The sequence below is a fragment of the Scomber scombrus genome, chromosome 16 (genome assembly GCF_963691925.1).
Source record: "Scomber scombrus chromosome 16, fScoSco1.1, whole genome shotgun sequence".
Classification (NCBI taxonomy): Eukaryota; Metazoa; Chordata; class Actinopteri; order Scombriformes; family Scombridae; genus Scomber; species Scomber scombrus.
In genome coordinates this window covers 8,023,575-8,036,791 of record NC_084985.1, presented here as the reverse complement: position 1 = coordinate 8,036,791, position 13,217 = coordinate 8,023,575, and the positions used below count along the sequence as shown (strand labels likewise).

The 13,217-nt window shown below is 40.5% G+C and overlaps 1 protein-coding gene across 1 annotated transcript in view; it reads right to left on the bottom strand.

Annotated features, from left to right (window-relative positions):
• The window catches only part of med30 (mediator complex subunit 30), a 41,618-nt gene extending 31,030 nt beyond the window's left edge, over nucleotides 1-10,588 (bottom strand). The window contains exons 1-3 of the mRNA XM_062435974.1: nucleotides 10,520-10,588; nucleotides 9,254-9,531; nucleotides 5,621-5,779 (exon numbers count right to left, since the gene is read on the bottom strand). Coding sequence (XP_062291958.1) covers nucleotides 5,621-5,779; nucleotides 9,254-9,436 — 342 coding nt within the window. The 5' untranslated portion in view covers nucleotides 9,437-9,531; nucleotides 10,520-10,588. The remainder of the gene's footprint in view (nucleotides 1-5,620; nucleotides 5,780-9,253; nucleotides 9,532-10,519) is intronic.
• Between the last annotated feature and the right edge of the window lie 2,629 nt (nucleotides 10,589-13,217).

Here is a 13,217-nt window from a genome sequence, read left to right as displayed (position 1 = left end):
CTTTCATCCACTATTGTTTTCCAAAACAAGCTCAAATGGACTCTGAGGTGTGTTCATCAGCAGCTTGTGTGCAGCTGTGCAGCTCTCATTAAGTTTGAATGGATCAACTTAACTGACTCCAGTGTGCCATTTGGTTTATAATATTTGCATACCAGTATGATATATCCTGACTCCATGAGGAAAACCATTTTATAAATGTAAATAAGCCTCAGTAAAGAGACATAACGCTGCTTGATCTTTGCTAAATGGCCGTTCTGCTGACCATAAACACACCATATATAGAGTCAGTAGGGCTGGATATCGTTTAAAAAATGATGATACCTTAAAGTGATACTGATTCCAACTGAGTGCTTCGTTCGATACCCATTACACATTTGGTGCACTTGCTTTTATCCGGTGTAACAGGCGTGTAGTGTAGCCACACTTTAGAGCGTTTAGGTGGCATCTTGGCTCCTGAACTGCTAAGCACGCTAACTCAAATTCACCACCACAGACGGGTCGTAGCTGCTGTGGCAGTGGGCCAATCACATGTCGCATTAAATCGAAGAACGCTTGCTGTTGATTGGCTGTGAGCAATTCTGTACAAATAGTCATATTTTTTAGCTCTAGGTGCAGATAGGATCGATTGCAGGTATCGTTTGATCGGAGATGTTTCAATACTACTTGGTATCGAGTACCGAGCCCTAAGAGTCAGTCTGATTGGACGGGACACTGGCAATGCATTCTGGATGTTGTAGGATTCCCCCGTAAGAGCAGTTTAGGGAATATACAGCCTTTTTCTTAGTCTTCTGTAGTCATAGGTCACCAATTTAAAAAAAATTATTGTACATTTCTACCACATAGGTGACCTAGTTTTAATAAATTAAACTCACAGTGGTGTTTTTTCCCTTGAAGTTTCTAGTTTCACACTCTCAAAAAAAATCTACATGCCTGGAGCGCCCTGGTGGTCGAGTGGTTAGAGCACATAATCGCAGCGTCCCTGGTTCGAATCCAGCGAGGGACCGATGCTGCAGGTCATTCCCCTCTCTTTCTCCCTGTTTCCTGTTGGCCTCTTTGCCAGATACTGTATAAATAAAGGCAAAAAAGCCCAAAAATAAATCTTAAGAAAAAAAAAATCTACATGCCTATCCTGCTCCAAAACTTCCAGGCGTATAATACCCCTCCCGTTTAATGTGTTTCATTAAAGCCGAAATGATAATCTGCAGTAATTTGTTGCACAGGAAGCAAGAAGTTCCTGTGACAAGAAAAAACTAACATCTCAGAGGTTTCCTTTCCAAAACAAAAACGATCATACCAGACAAGATCACAAACACAGATTAGGTGGGAGACTCTCTTAACAACTAAGAAGCCAACGATAACTGCTATACAGTGGGAAAACAAACCTCGCTCCAATAACGACTTGGCACAATGCTAATCTAAATCGTGCAAAGTTCTTAAGATTATTCTGCTAGACTACAACTGTTTGACCTGAGGTTATGCAGCTGGAGCGGACGCCCTGCGGATACTAGACAATGATTTTAGTAAGCCTCTTTGTCTGGAAGAAATGGATGACTAAGGACAGAGTGGGCAGACAGAAATGTAGACAAACAGATGAATACTGTGAGGAGATGGGTAACATAAAAAAAAAAGTTTGATAGTCAGAGGGACGTGGAACAGGGGTGAAAAGTGCAGGGAGACGGGTGGGAAAAGAGGAAGACAGAAAGAGATTAAAAGAGAGAAGAGAATGTAAGACACAAAAATAAAGAGACAAAGAGTCGCAGAGGGGAAAAAAGAGAGTGGCAGGAAGATGTAAAAGTTTCTGTGCTCCTGTCAGTTTCCAGGCCGAGCTCCATGCCAGCCTCCAAAAACTAAAAGCTCCGACTCTTGGAGGGAGAAAAGACAGCTAGGATATGTGCAGGATATTATAATCAGACATACTTTGAGCTTGTCTACTGGCCCGAGAAAAACTTTTAGTAGGAAGAGAGGAATGTTTTTTCATTAGATAATTTCAGACCAAAAGCCAATGAAATATCAAATTTTAAAAGGTACTGGGCTGGTTTTGGCAGCTTTAAGGGGGGAAAATGAAATGTGCTGAGTAGGGTGGGAAAGATGGATGGAGGGTGTATTTTGTGTGTGTGTGTGTGTGTGTGTGTGTGTGTGTGTGTGTGTGTGTGTGTGTGTGTGTGTGTGTGTGTGTGTGTGTGTGTGTGTGTGTGTGTGTACGTGTTCAGGCATATGCAGTGTGTGTACCCATGCAGCATGAGAGAGTGTGTGTGTGTGTGTGTGTGTGTGTGTGTGTGTGTGTGTGTGTGTGTGTGTGTGTGTGTGTGTGTGTGTGTGTGTGTGTGTGTGTGACTGTGTGAGTCATAACCCCTGCCTCCTCCACAGAAAGATGGATGTGGTTTCCTGCCTGACAGAGAAGAATGGGCTAATGAAGTTCTCCAGGTTGCCTTCGCTGAGACAAAAAGAAGGGGAAAAAAAGGTAAGGTAAAAGACAGAACTGGCAGAAGAAGAAGAAAATAAACTCTAAAATAGAGAAGAAAATTTACAGGGTGAACATGTACGGGTGGGTGGAAATGAAAATGGCTTGGCTGTTCAGTGAAAGAAATGACAGAGAGGAGGAAGACTTGGATAACAGAAGAAGCTGAAGAAAGAGAGAGAGAAAAAGAGGGAAATTAAGCCTTGAACGAACCGATATAAAGAAAGAGGGAGAATAATGGAGAGAGAGCCAATATTGAGCAGCTAACAGAGAGAGAGTGTGAAGGGAGAAAAGGTAGAAAGAGAGGGATGAGAGAGAGAAAAACGGAATAAATACATGAGGAAAGGCATGTAAGACTTTGAGGAAAAGGAGAGAAAGAGAGAGAGAAGAAAAAAAAACAACCAGACTGCAACGACAGCTGGAAAGAAAAAAAGAAAAAACGGAGGAAAGCGCTGACGTGTGCATTTGGTCCAGCTGTTCATTAAACGGGTCTGTTGCTAATTAGGCTGTGATGAGGTCACACTGCCCGAGTCATTGATTCCACTTCCTGTTTCGGGCAGCCAATAGTGAGCGGCTGTCAGGCGGGCACCTGAATTCTCCGGGATGATAAATGGCGTGCGTGCTGGGGCCAAGATCAACAACCCTCAGTCCCAGACAAACACAGTGAGCTGTGCTATTGGCTGGTCAGCACCGGGCTGGCTCTCATGCCTCAAGGGGGAAACAAATAAACATTTAGATAAAGGTGAAAAGAAGAAGGGAGGAAAAAACGGGTAGACGGCGTCGGACTCAAAACGTCAAAGCGTGGCCTTCGTGGACTTTGATTTAAGGGCGAGAACGAGAAGAAGAAGAAGATGTTGATAAAGACGGATACATCATTTGAAATGCTTCTGAGTGACTGTACTATTCAATGCGGAAAAATGTACACAGTGCCAGCCATCACAAATTTGTTCCAATTTAAGACTGGTCTCCTCCCACATCCTCCTTTATCCTCAGTAGGAGTCTGGTGAGAGAGATTAGCTCCGAGCCAATCTGTAGAAATTGGGAAGGGACTGCCGCAGTCATAAATCCAATCAAACAGTGGTGGATAGCCTCGCTGTAGCCCTGCGTGGAGCCTCGCACACTGCATGTCCAGAGAGCCAGTGTGTGTGTGTGTGTGTGTGTGTTGTGGTAACATGCTAGAAGTGCACCACATGCATGTCCGTGTGTGAGTGTGTGTGTGTGTGTGTGTGTGTGTGTATGTTGTTGTTTTGTGTGCGTGTGTATGTTGTTGTTTTGTGTGCACACATGTGTATCTACTTTGTGTGTGGGCATGCAGGCAGGGATGGAATGCAGGTAGAGCTGAAGTGCTGTTGATCCTGAAGGTGGATGGTGACCGTAACCAGCGGTAAAGAGACTCTAGAGACTCACCTGAAGCAACCAATGAATCTGCTGCGAGCCGAGAAAAGACAGACCTAGAGGGAGTAGGTGAGATAAGAGTCCCCCTGGGATAAATATGTGTGTGGCTATGTGTGTGTGTGTGTGTGTGTGTGTGTGTGTGTGTGTGTGTGTGTGTGTGTGTGTGTGTGTGTGTGTGTGTGTATGTGTGTGTGTGTGTGTGTGTGTGTGTGTGCGCGTGAGAGAGCAAGAGTAAGGGAGCAAGAAGGTGTAGCAGTAACAATTGCCTCCTTCCTTTATACTAACAGCTTCTTAATTTAGCCTGAATTTTGTGTGAAATGCTGAGTTATGTGCGGCAGTGGCTCAGAGCACTAAAAAGAAAAAAAAAACCTACATATTTGACGAGCAAACAGAGAATGTTTTGACGTTTTCATCTGGAGGTATCAATCAATCATTTAAAATTAAAAATGTTGCTCAAACGGTTCAGTAATTACAGCCACATCATGTGGGATTTAATTGCACAGACAGGTGTGCAGGACATATTTTACAAAAGCATAACGGGAATTATGGTGGTTGGAGAAATATGGAAGATATAATATTATATTATATTATATTTTGACAGAACAGGAAATCTGTCCAAAATCTTTTAAAGATGTAGCAAGCATGCAAAACCCTTTGGAAAATATAACATATCGCACTGCTGCTTTCAATACAAGGTATTTCTCCATATGGAGGTTGGAATATTTTAATTTAAGATTGTAATAAATAGAGTGTGAGTAACATTTAAAGTGGCAATATAATAAAGAAATAATATAAAAATAACTGTACCTTAGCAAGTGAGCAGAAGTATTTAATCATTATTTCTTTTTCTGTAATAATCACTTTTACTTTTGTACTATATACTTAAAAAGTTATTAGATGAGGTGTTACAGTCTCTTCTATGAGCACAAATTAAGAACAGACATTATTTATTTTTATTTTCTTTTTAGGCAATAACCACTTTGAAATCTGTTATTATTATAAAGTTATTTTATTCTGTATTTTTCTACAATCTCTTCTATCAGCACAAGTTATTAGATAAATTGGGGAAACATTACAACCAGTAAGAACTGCTTTGATCTTCATGTTTAAACTTTATGTTATATCATACATTTACACACCTCAGTCTACAGGAATTAAAGGAGTACTGTATCCGTCAACATGATAAAGTTTTGTTTTTGAGCTACATGTGAGGATCCCAGGTGTTACTGCTGGTCTCCTCAGACTGGTGGACTCTTACTGGATGAATGTTATACAAATATGATGCCATACGTCCAAACACTACCATCACCGACTGTTTTATATATGCAACCTTACACACTGGTGTAGTCTTGACGCATACTATCGTGAGTTGCATTGAAAATCTTTCAACCTGCAGCAGTTTTATCACATTCACTCCCGGCCAACTGCACCCTGACTGGTACTGCTTTTATCTGTCTGTTTTGTTTAATAGGTTATCCTTAATTATTATTTTCTTCTTCATTCTTCGGTCTGATACAGGCTGCACGTTGCATGACTTGTGTTGCATTTGAGGACCAAAACATTGTTAATATTAGCAGTACAAGTGTATGACAGAATGCAGGATTTTTTTCAGGGGCACCTTTGACTTTGACTTTAAATTATTAATGAACTGAAGTCTTCAAATTACATCTGATAACATCCCGGTTATAGCTGCAATCAGATCGATATGAAAACTTGATTTATTTATTTATTATAAACCCTATATTTGTCAGAGTGGCCAGGACTCACCTCTGGTAATATGGGGTCCAGCCCAGCACAGTTTTCATTGCATTTGTCGTAGACGAGGCGCAGCTTGCGGAACAGCACGGAAAGCATTCGTAGGTGCTCTTGGAGTTTTCCCAGCCGGTCCTGGTGGGTGTTCGGATGGTAAGTGACTCCATTAGGCAGCTGAGAAGCACCACAGAGGAAAAAGGTTGTGTGTTAAGCAAAGTACAGACCTACATCTCTCTCCTTTTTTTTTTTTTGCTAGTGCTAATAAAAAGCTACAGCCATTGATCCCCACTGACTGCCAAATGCACTACAAAGCCTCTGTTGTTCTCTAGCTGGTAAAAGTCCATTAGAAGCTTTCTACTAATGCACAACAGATGCACTTTCATTTATACTGATAACAAAAGTGATATTTTCTTTTCTGCTTAAGGAGGCTGCACAGAAAAATGTTTATGAAACCACTTTATGCAGCGTTTCCCCCTATAGGAACGATCATTTATATCAATGGTCGTTAATACCAATGAGCTACTAATGATTTTCACTTGCAGACTGCGAGAGGACGATAACACGCTAAGTTATCGTGGAATTGTTTTGAGTCGTTAACGAGTGCATCCCAGATTCCTCGCTCTCCGCTCCTCATTTTGTCGAAGGGCACAGGGCAGAGCACGTTATACATGTGTGTGTGTGTGTGTAGCGAGTGGCAGAAAAGTCACAGTGAAAGCGAGTGGCGCAGAGGAAAAGGTTAGCAGTAAGTTGTCAAACTGGCAGTGAATTTACAGCTCAGTTAATAAATGTTGCAGTTTCACAAGACCAAGTAAAGACTCGTCACCACCGCCGGCCAACAGCAGTCAACCTAGAGGAAACACTGTTATGATCATGTTACGGTAAGGTATTACCGGTATTATAAAAATCACATCTTAAAACCACCAAACACAAACTCAGAAGATCAAATGTTTCACTGCTTCAGTTGCTGAGATTTGAATGTTTTCTCTCGCCCTGAAACTGAGGCTGCAGTGCCTTGTAACTACAATGGGTGTTAAAAAAGTGACAGGATTTATTTTATTTTTTTATTGAGAGGATCGACTAGCCTCTGGGGCAGCACTGTCTGATTATTAACATCCTGCGTTACATGAAAACAAGCCTTGCCTTCGGGGCAAGCAAAGGGAGGAGAGAGACAGACACAAAGAAATAAGGGGGAGACACGCAGACAGACTGATAGAAAAAGAGGGAGGGAGGCGAGGAGGAGAAGCTAGATGAAGAATTTTTATGAGTATAAAGACAGCCTGTGATTTATAAAGAAAGCAAAAAACAAGTCACAACAATGCTGTTTGTGCATTCTGTGGCAGAGGCGTGCTTGTTTGGCTTGTCCCCGGCTGTGATTTTTAACAAGGTGCAGAAGGATTGTCTCTGCAGAAAAAGCAAACATTTGTGATAAACTCTGCTGACCGCGTCTGCCGGACACAATCCGAGCTGAACTACAAAAGAACTGCAGAGCAAACTGATGATAAGACCAATGTATTAAAGATGTAGAGACTAATATCCTGAATACAAAGCTAGCGTCACTTTTTAAAGTCTCCCTCCACTCAAAAATGTGTTTTGTAATCACTGCGTCACTTGGATGTTTGAGCTTCACTGTGCAGAGTTTGACACTAAAAGAGAAGGAGAGGTAATGTCATTTGAAGGATTTTAACGAGGTAACTAAACTTTTTTTTTTTTTTTTTTTTAGGAGAAACCACATTAAGAGACAAATTAGTATTTCAAGGAGAGTATTTTAGGTCTTAAAACATGTCTTGAGGGCATCTTGACAGCTACCCTCCATCACCTGATTGCAGTAAGCTTCTGCCCTACATAAAAATAAGGGACATATTTGAGATAACTGCATGACTCTATGAAAAATGAACCACTGGGAAAAAGTTAAGTCTGTAGCCTTTTTTAAAGTGTCTACTTTATGTTATTGCTAGACTTATACCATTGTCATGTAAAACCTTTTAATTTCAACAAGCCCCCCCCCCCGTGAAGCTTCTTAGCTATGATGACAGATCGAATGTTGCACCTGAACTCCGACTCATTTCATTTATAAGACTGTTATTGTTATTTCTGACAGCACTCAAGCGAAAACACTGAACACATATTTCAGTCATGTTTTTGCCAGCTCAAACCATTTTCAACTTTATATTGAGAACATTGAATCTTTGTCAGTATCCTCACACCAAAATCCATTCACTAGCTTGGTGTGTTTGCAGTGGTTGTCATATTCTTTTGGAATGAACTCTAAAATCTGACAAAGTCTTATTTCTAACCATAATGGTGCCCAAATGAACATTAATGTTTAATGTTTTTCTTGCTGTAATCATTCCTCCTGCTCATACTGGCCATTAAAGGACCAGTGTGTAATATTTAATGACATTTGGTCGAAAAGACTTGGCAGAAATTGAATATCATATTTATAAGCATGTTTTAATTAGTCTAAAATCAGGTGAACATAAGAATTGCTGTGTTTTCATTACCTTAGAATGAGCCCTTTACATTTACATAGAGAGTGGATCCCCTTCCACAGAGGCCACCATGTTTCTACAATAGGCCAGACCAGACGAACCAAACACTGGTTCTAGAGAGGACTTTATGTGTTTTTGGTGAGTTTCATAGTTTCTCCTACACACTTTTGGAAGTGGAGAGGTATTCATTTGGTGTCAATCTGCAACCTCACCACTAGATGTTACTAAATCTTACAGACTGGTACTTAAAAAGATGCCATCATAATGTGCTGTCGATGTAAGTGATGGGGGACAAAATCCACAGTCTTCCTTCTATGCAAAAATGTATTTAAATGTTAATTTGAAGATTTTGAGGCTTCAGATTTTCAAATTAGTCAAATCAATTCAATATCTTTCAAAGTTTAATGCCAAGTTCTCCCTTTTTGTTACTATCCCTTCACTGCAGCTGGACATGAGAACGCTGTCTGTCGAATCACAAAGAGGGAACTTTAACTAAAAAGACTGTGATTGTTAACGATATCCACTTTATGTGGCTGGAGCCTCGTTATATTTTAAGATGAACTTCAAAATGCATTTTTGTTCAAGACGAGGACTGTGGATTTTGTCCCCAGTCATTTACACTGAAAGACCATTTGAAAGGGGATCTTCTAGTGGTCAGTATGAACAGTGAGTAAAACGTGTTTCAATGTTTATTTGGGCAAATGACAATTGTTTTAAGACAGACTTGAAAAGTTGTGAGCCTATCCTTAAATATTCAGTCTGTCTGCTTTGTGATGGAGCATCAAAACATATTTTAAAAGAACTGACTGACAGCTGCATTGTTACTTGTACAATAGTCGTCTGCCATCTTATCATCAGACCTATTATTACTATTTTGGCATATATTATTCTAGTCTTTTTTTCTTTTGTGTCTATTTGTGGGCTTTGTATTAATATATTCTGCTGTTTAATCTTTTATACTGATGTGGTTGATCATGTTGCATCTAAATATTGCTGTTTTTACTCCTTTTATGCTGTTCTTCTTGTAAGTGGGTTGCGACTATGTGACATAAAAAAAACTGAAGGAAGGGCATACAGAAAAGTGAAAGGGGAATGTAACTTGACAGGCATGAGAGAGAGAGAGAGAGAGACAGAGAGAGAGAGAGAGATGGAGATGGACCTGCATGTTCCTGAGGAGCTGGAAGATCTCCATGGTCCTGAGGACAATGTCTTGGACCGTCTCCTGGCCGATGCGGCACAGCGAGGCCGTGTTGACATCGCGTGCCGCCTGCGCCTGCTGCTGTTGCTGCTGTTGGGAAGGCGGCTGCCCGCCAAAAGGCGGTACCAGAGGAGGGGTTGTCATGGAGACAGCAGGTGAAGATGATGGAGGATGGAGGTTCAGGGGCAGGTGAAGTTACCTGTCAGGCTATTTCACACCACTGGCACACCCTTACATGCCTTGATGATTGACAGAAGAAGAATAGAAGATAAAGAAAGGGGAAAGTGGGACAAAGTGACAGATATTAGCTTAGTATCCAAAAACAAAACAGTAATAAAATGAATATACAATCACCGCTCTGCTACAAATTCTACTTGTTTTAGGTTTATAAATTTAAGTTGTTGTTAACATTGTCAAAAAAGTGATAATTCTACTCTATGTTTATTACTGAGGTCGTACTAAGTGGTGGTGGCGTACTGAAGTACATTATATTGACTGATGTTCCTCATATTAACCCCCCTCTCATGTATGTTATTGGAGTGGACAAAAATATTAGAAACACCATACAATATAATGCACCCTTATACACCACCATCACCCACTATGACCCTCAATAATAAGACAGAAAGCAGAATTATCACCTTTCTGCAAATGTATAAGCTTCATAAATGTAGAAGCAGAACTAGTGTACTGGATTGAATAAGATAGCACAGGTGTACCTAATAAAGAGGCACACACCATATAACATGTTTTAAATGCATTTGACACACAGAAATATGGTAGAGCTCTCTAAAAACTTCACAGCTGTTATAAATCAGCTAAAACGAAACAGCTGTCTGGCTCAGATTTAACATTAAATGATTTAACACTAGTAGACACAGTGCTAACATCCTAGCTTTCTCTATAATAGTTGTATTCACAAGAGGTTTAGACACTATTTAACATGCCTTTACATTAATAAAAGTGTGTCAGATGCTATCTTTAAACCTAAAATGCCACACCCAAATGCTTTCAGTCGTGTAACTGGGTTATTTGACCTGACACAGAGGTTAAAAAATGTACCATGTGGAAGTGGACACAGTCACAGCCAACCACGACATCTCCAGCTTTTCTCTCGGGTCTATTTATGGTGTCTTTTTAAAACTATTCTGGCACGACGGCACACTTAACATCACGGTGAGTGTTCGTATTTATTTAATAGCACATTTGAGGAGGTGTAAATGTTACCTGTGTGCCGATAATTTATCTGATTTGTTGACATGTCAAGTCTCTCCTGCTCTGCTCCAAGGATGTCAGCTTGCTGCTACTATCGCGAGATTACACATCAGCACCGAGATTAGTGATGGTAATGAATGAAGTAGATGCGCAATTTAAAAGGAGTTTTTGTGATTTTCTTACCAAATGATAATATTAAAATATACATAACTGAGAGTTCATATCATTTTACACAAACTATATTCGATATCTATCTTTTTAATCACGTCCTTTCTTCTAAATGCTTCATCATGTAGTAGAACATTACGGTAAAACAAAGCGCACCGCACCTTTATCCATGCTTCCAGACTAACAGCACCACTGTCTGGTTTATTTATACATAGCAGCAAGCTCACACACACACATCTGACTTCATCAGCCCGCAAGCCAATTTACACCACATGATTGCCTCTCATGGGTCATTATAACTTTTTAGAAAGCATTATTCAAATTCATCCCATAACTGCCTACGTTGTGTACTCTGTATTAAATGAAATCCCTCAATGCACCCATCCATCCATCCATTACTTATACTGTATAGCTATAGTGCTTGGATCATTTTGTGAGGCGTCAGAATTCAAATTAATTTGAAATACAAGACGTGTCTTAAATAGACACTGGGTTACACAAGGCTGCTTCTCCAGCATGTGCTCTGCCATGCAGAATTACTGCTTTGACTTACAGAGACTGGAAATAAGAGCTTTATTGAAAAAACGAAAGGCTTTGCCTTCAGGCTTGAGTGGGGCTGAAAAAGTAGATTAGGATGCCTATTACTTAATTTACATTATTCATTCAAATTTAGGGTTACAGGCTGGATTTCAATTTCCTTTTATCTGGAACACATTTTGTGTAATAATAACCTGAAGTAATTTCCTTTCTCATATGTTCTTTCTCTAAAAAAAAATACATCCTATCTACAATACACAACACTGATATGAAAAACACTGTCTCAGGTTCACTTGACTGCCCACAACTTCTTAATTGCAGAAGCAGTGCAGGTTAGCTTGCCAGGATGAATGAGTGTTACTCTTACAATCCCCATCTGCCATAGCGCCAGACCATCTGAGCCATGCCATCTATAAATTAGTTTCTCCATAGTCATCCAGCATGTCCTCCTGGTGTGTTTAATTGGGAGACATGATGGTGAGTGGGTGGGTGGAGGCAGGTAGTGCGAGGCTGAATTTTTACATTTGACAACGTAAGAATGAATCTTAAAAATAACTACATTCATTCACACGTTACAAAAAAGGGTGGAGAATGCAATGGGTTGTGTGTGTGTGTGTGTGTGTGTGTGTGTGTGTGTGTGTGTGTGCGTGCGTGCGTGCGTGCGTGCGTGCGTGCGTGCGTGCGTGTGTGTGTGTGTGTGTGTGTGTGTGTGTGTGTGTGTGTGTGTGTGTGTGTGTGTGTGAGTTTATCATGTTGGTTGAGCATGTGATAAGACAGCTGTCTACGGGACCATAGCGACTTGAGAGCCCATCTATCATCACTGATTAATGTGTATAGAGAAGCAGTGAGAATGCATTGATCACATCAAGGCGAGTTGATGGAAAATGCATTGATTTCAAAAGGCTTTTTCATGTCAGTGTAATTGAACCACATTGGAGACAAAACATTCTTGTAAATATCAAAGTACTTCATTCAATCACAAGGTAATGTCATCAGAAATCTCAAGAGTTTCTTATCATTTTCACCCAAATTTGTGTGGTTACCACAGTGACAAACCTTACAGGAGAAAGCAGGAGGATGAAGATTACAATGAAATAAAAATCATGAACAAATAGGCAGTACTATATCTCCTTACCTCTGTGTGTTTCATGCGGCATACTGTACTGTACATGAAGTGCTGTTGCATGTAACTGAGGCCAGGCAACAAAGATTACCATGAAACTGCCGGCAGGTTCATAACACCGCATCATCTCATCAATGCTGCAAAGGCTTGAACCTTGAACATGAGAGAGCAAAAGAGCGAGAGTGAAAGAGAAACAGAGAAGGATGGATAGGTGGTGAATGAGAAGGAAAGGCACAAAGGGAAAAGAGATGAGAGGCAGAGAGAGAGAGCCAAAGGTACAGTAACAAAAACCTGAAAGAGTAACAGACATAACACCTCTTGTGAGGAAACACAAACCGTTAATAATTATTAGCTGAGGGGGTATCAGGCCTAAAAACGGATTATCTAGGTACCTACTGCATTACTCACGCTTTAATTAAATACGCACTGATCTGGTCCCTCCAGGGCTAAGTTCAGATGGAGCGAGAGAGAGGGGGGGGGGGGGGGGGGGGGGGGGAGAGAGAGAGTACAATGGTCGGCTCTGAATGCAGCAGCATGCAAAGTCCATTCAACTGCTGACAGCAAAATTTCACTTCCAAAAGTCTCCAAACGCAAGAATGAGATTAAAATAGCTGAAGGTTTGGGATTCAGGGATAGAGTGTGTGAGTGTGAGGATATGAGCGGGTGTGCATATATACTGTGTGTATGTAAGCAGGCATGTAAGAAGTACAGCAATTAAAAGCCTCTTTTATTTAATATCCCAGTATTAATCTTTGTAGTACATTATGTTATAATCCTATATTCAATTGTAAAGTAAAGTATATATGTGTGTATTACATTGAAATGACTTTTTTTTCATTCCTTTTGAGGATTTTAAGGCATTAAACTCAAGCAAATGTGAAC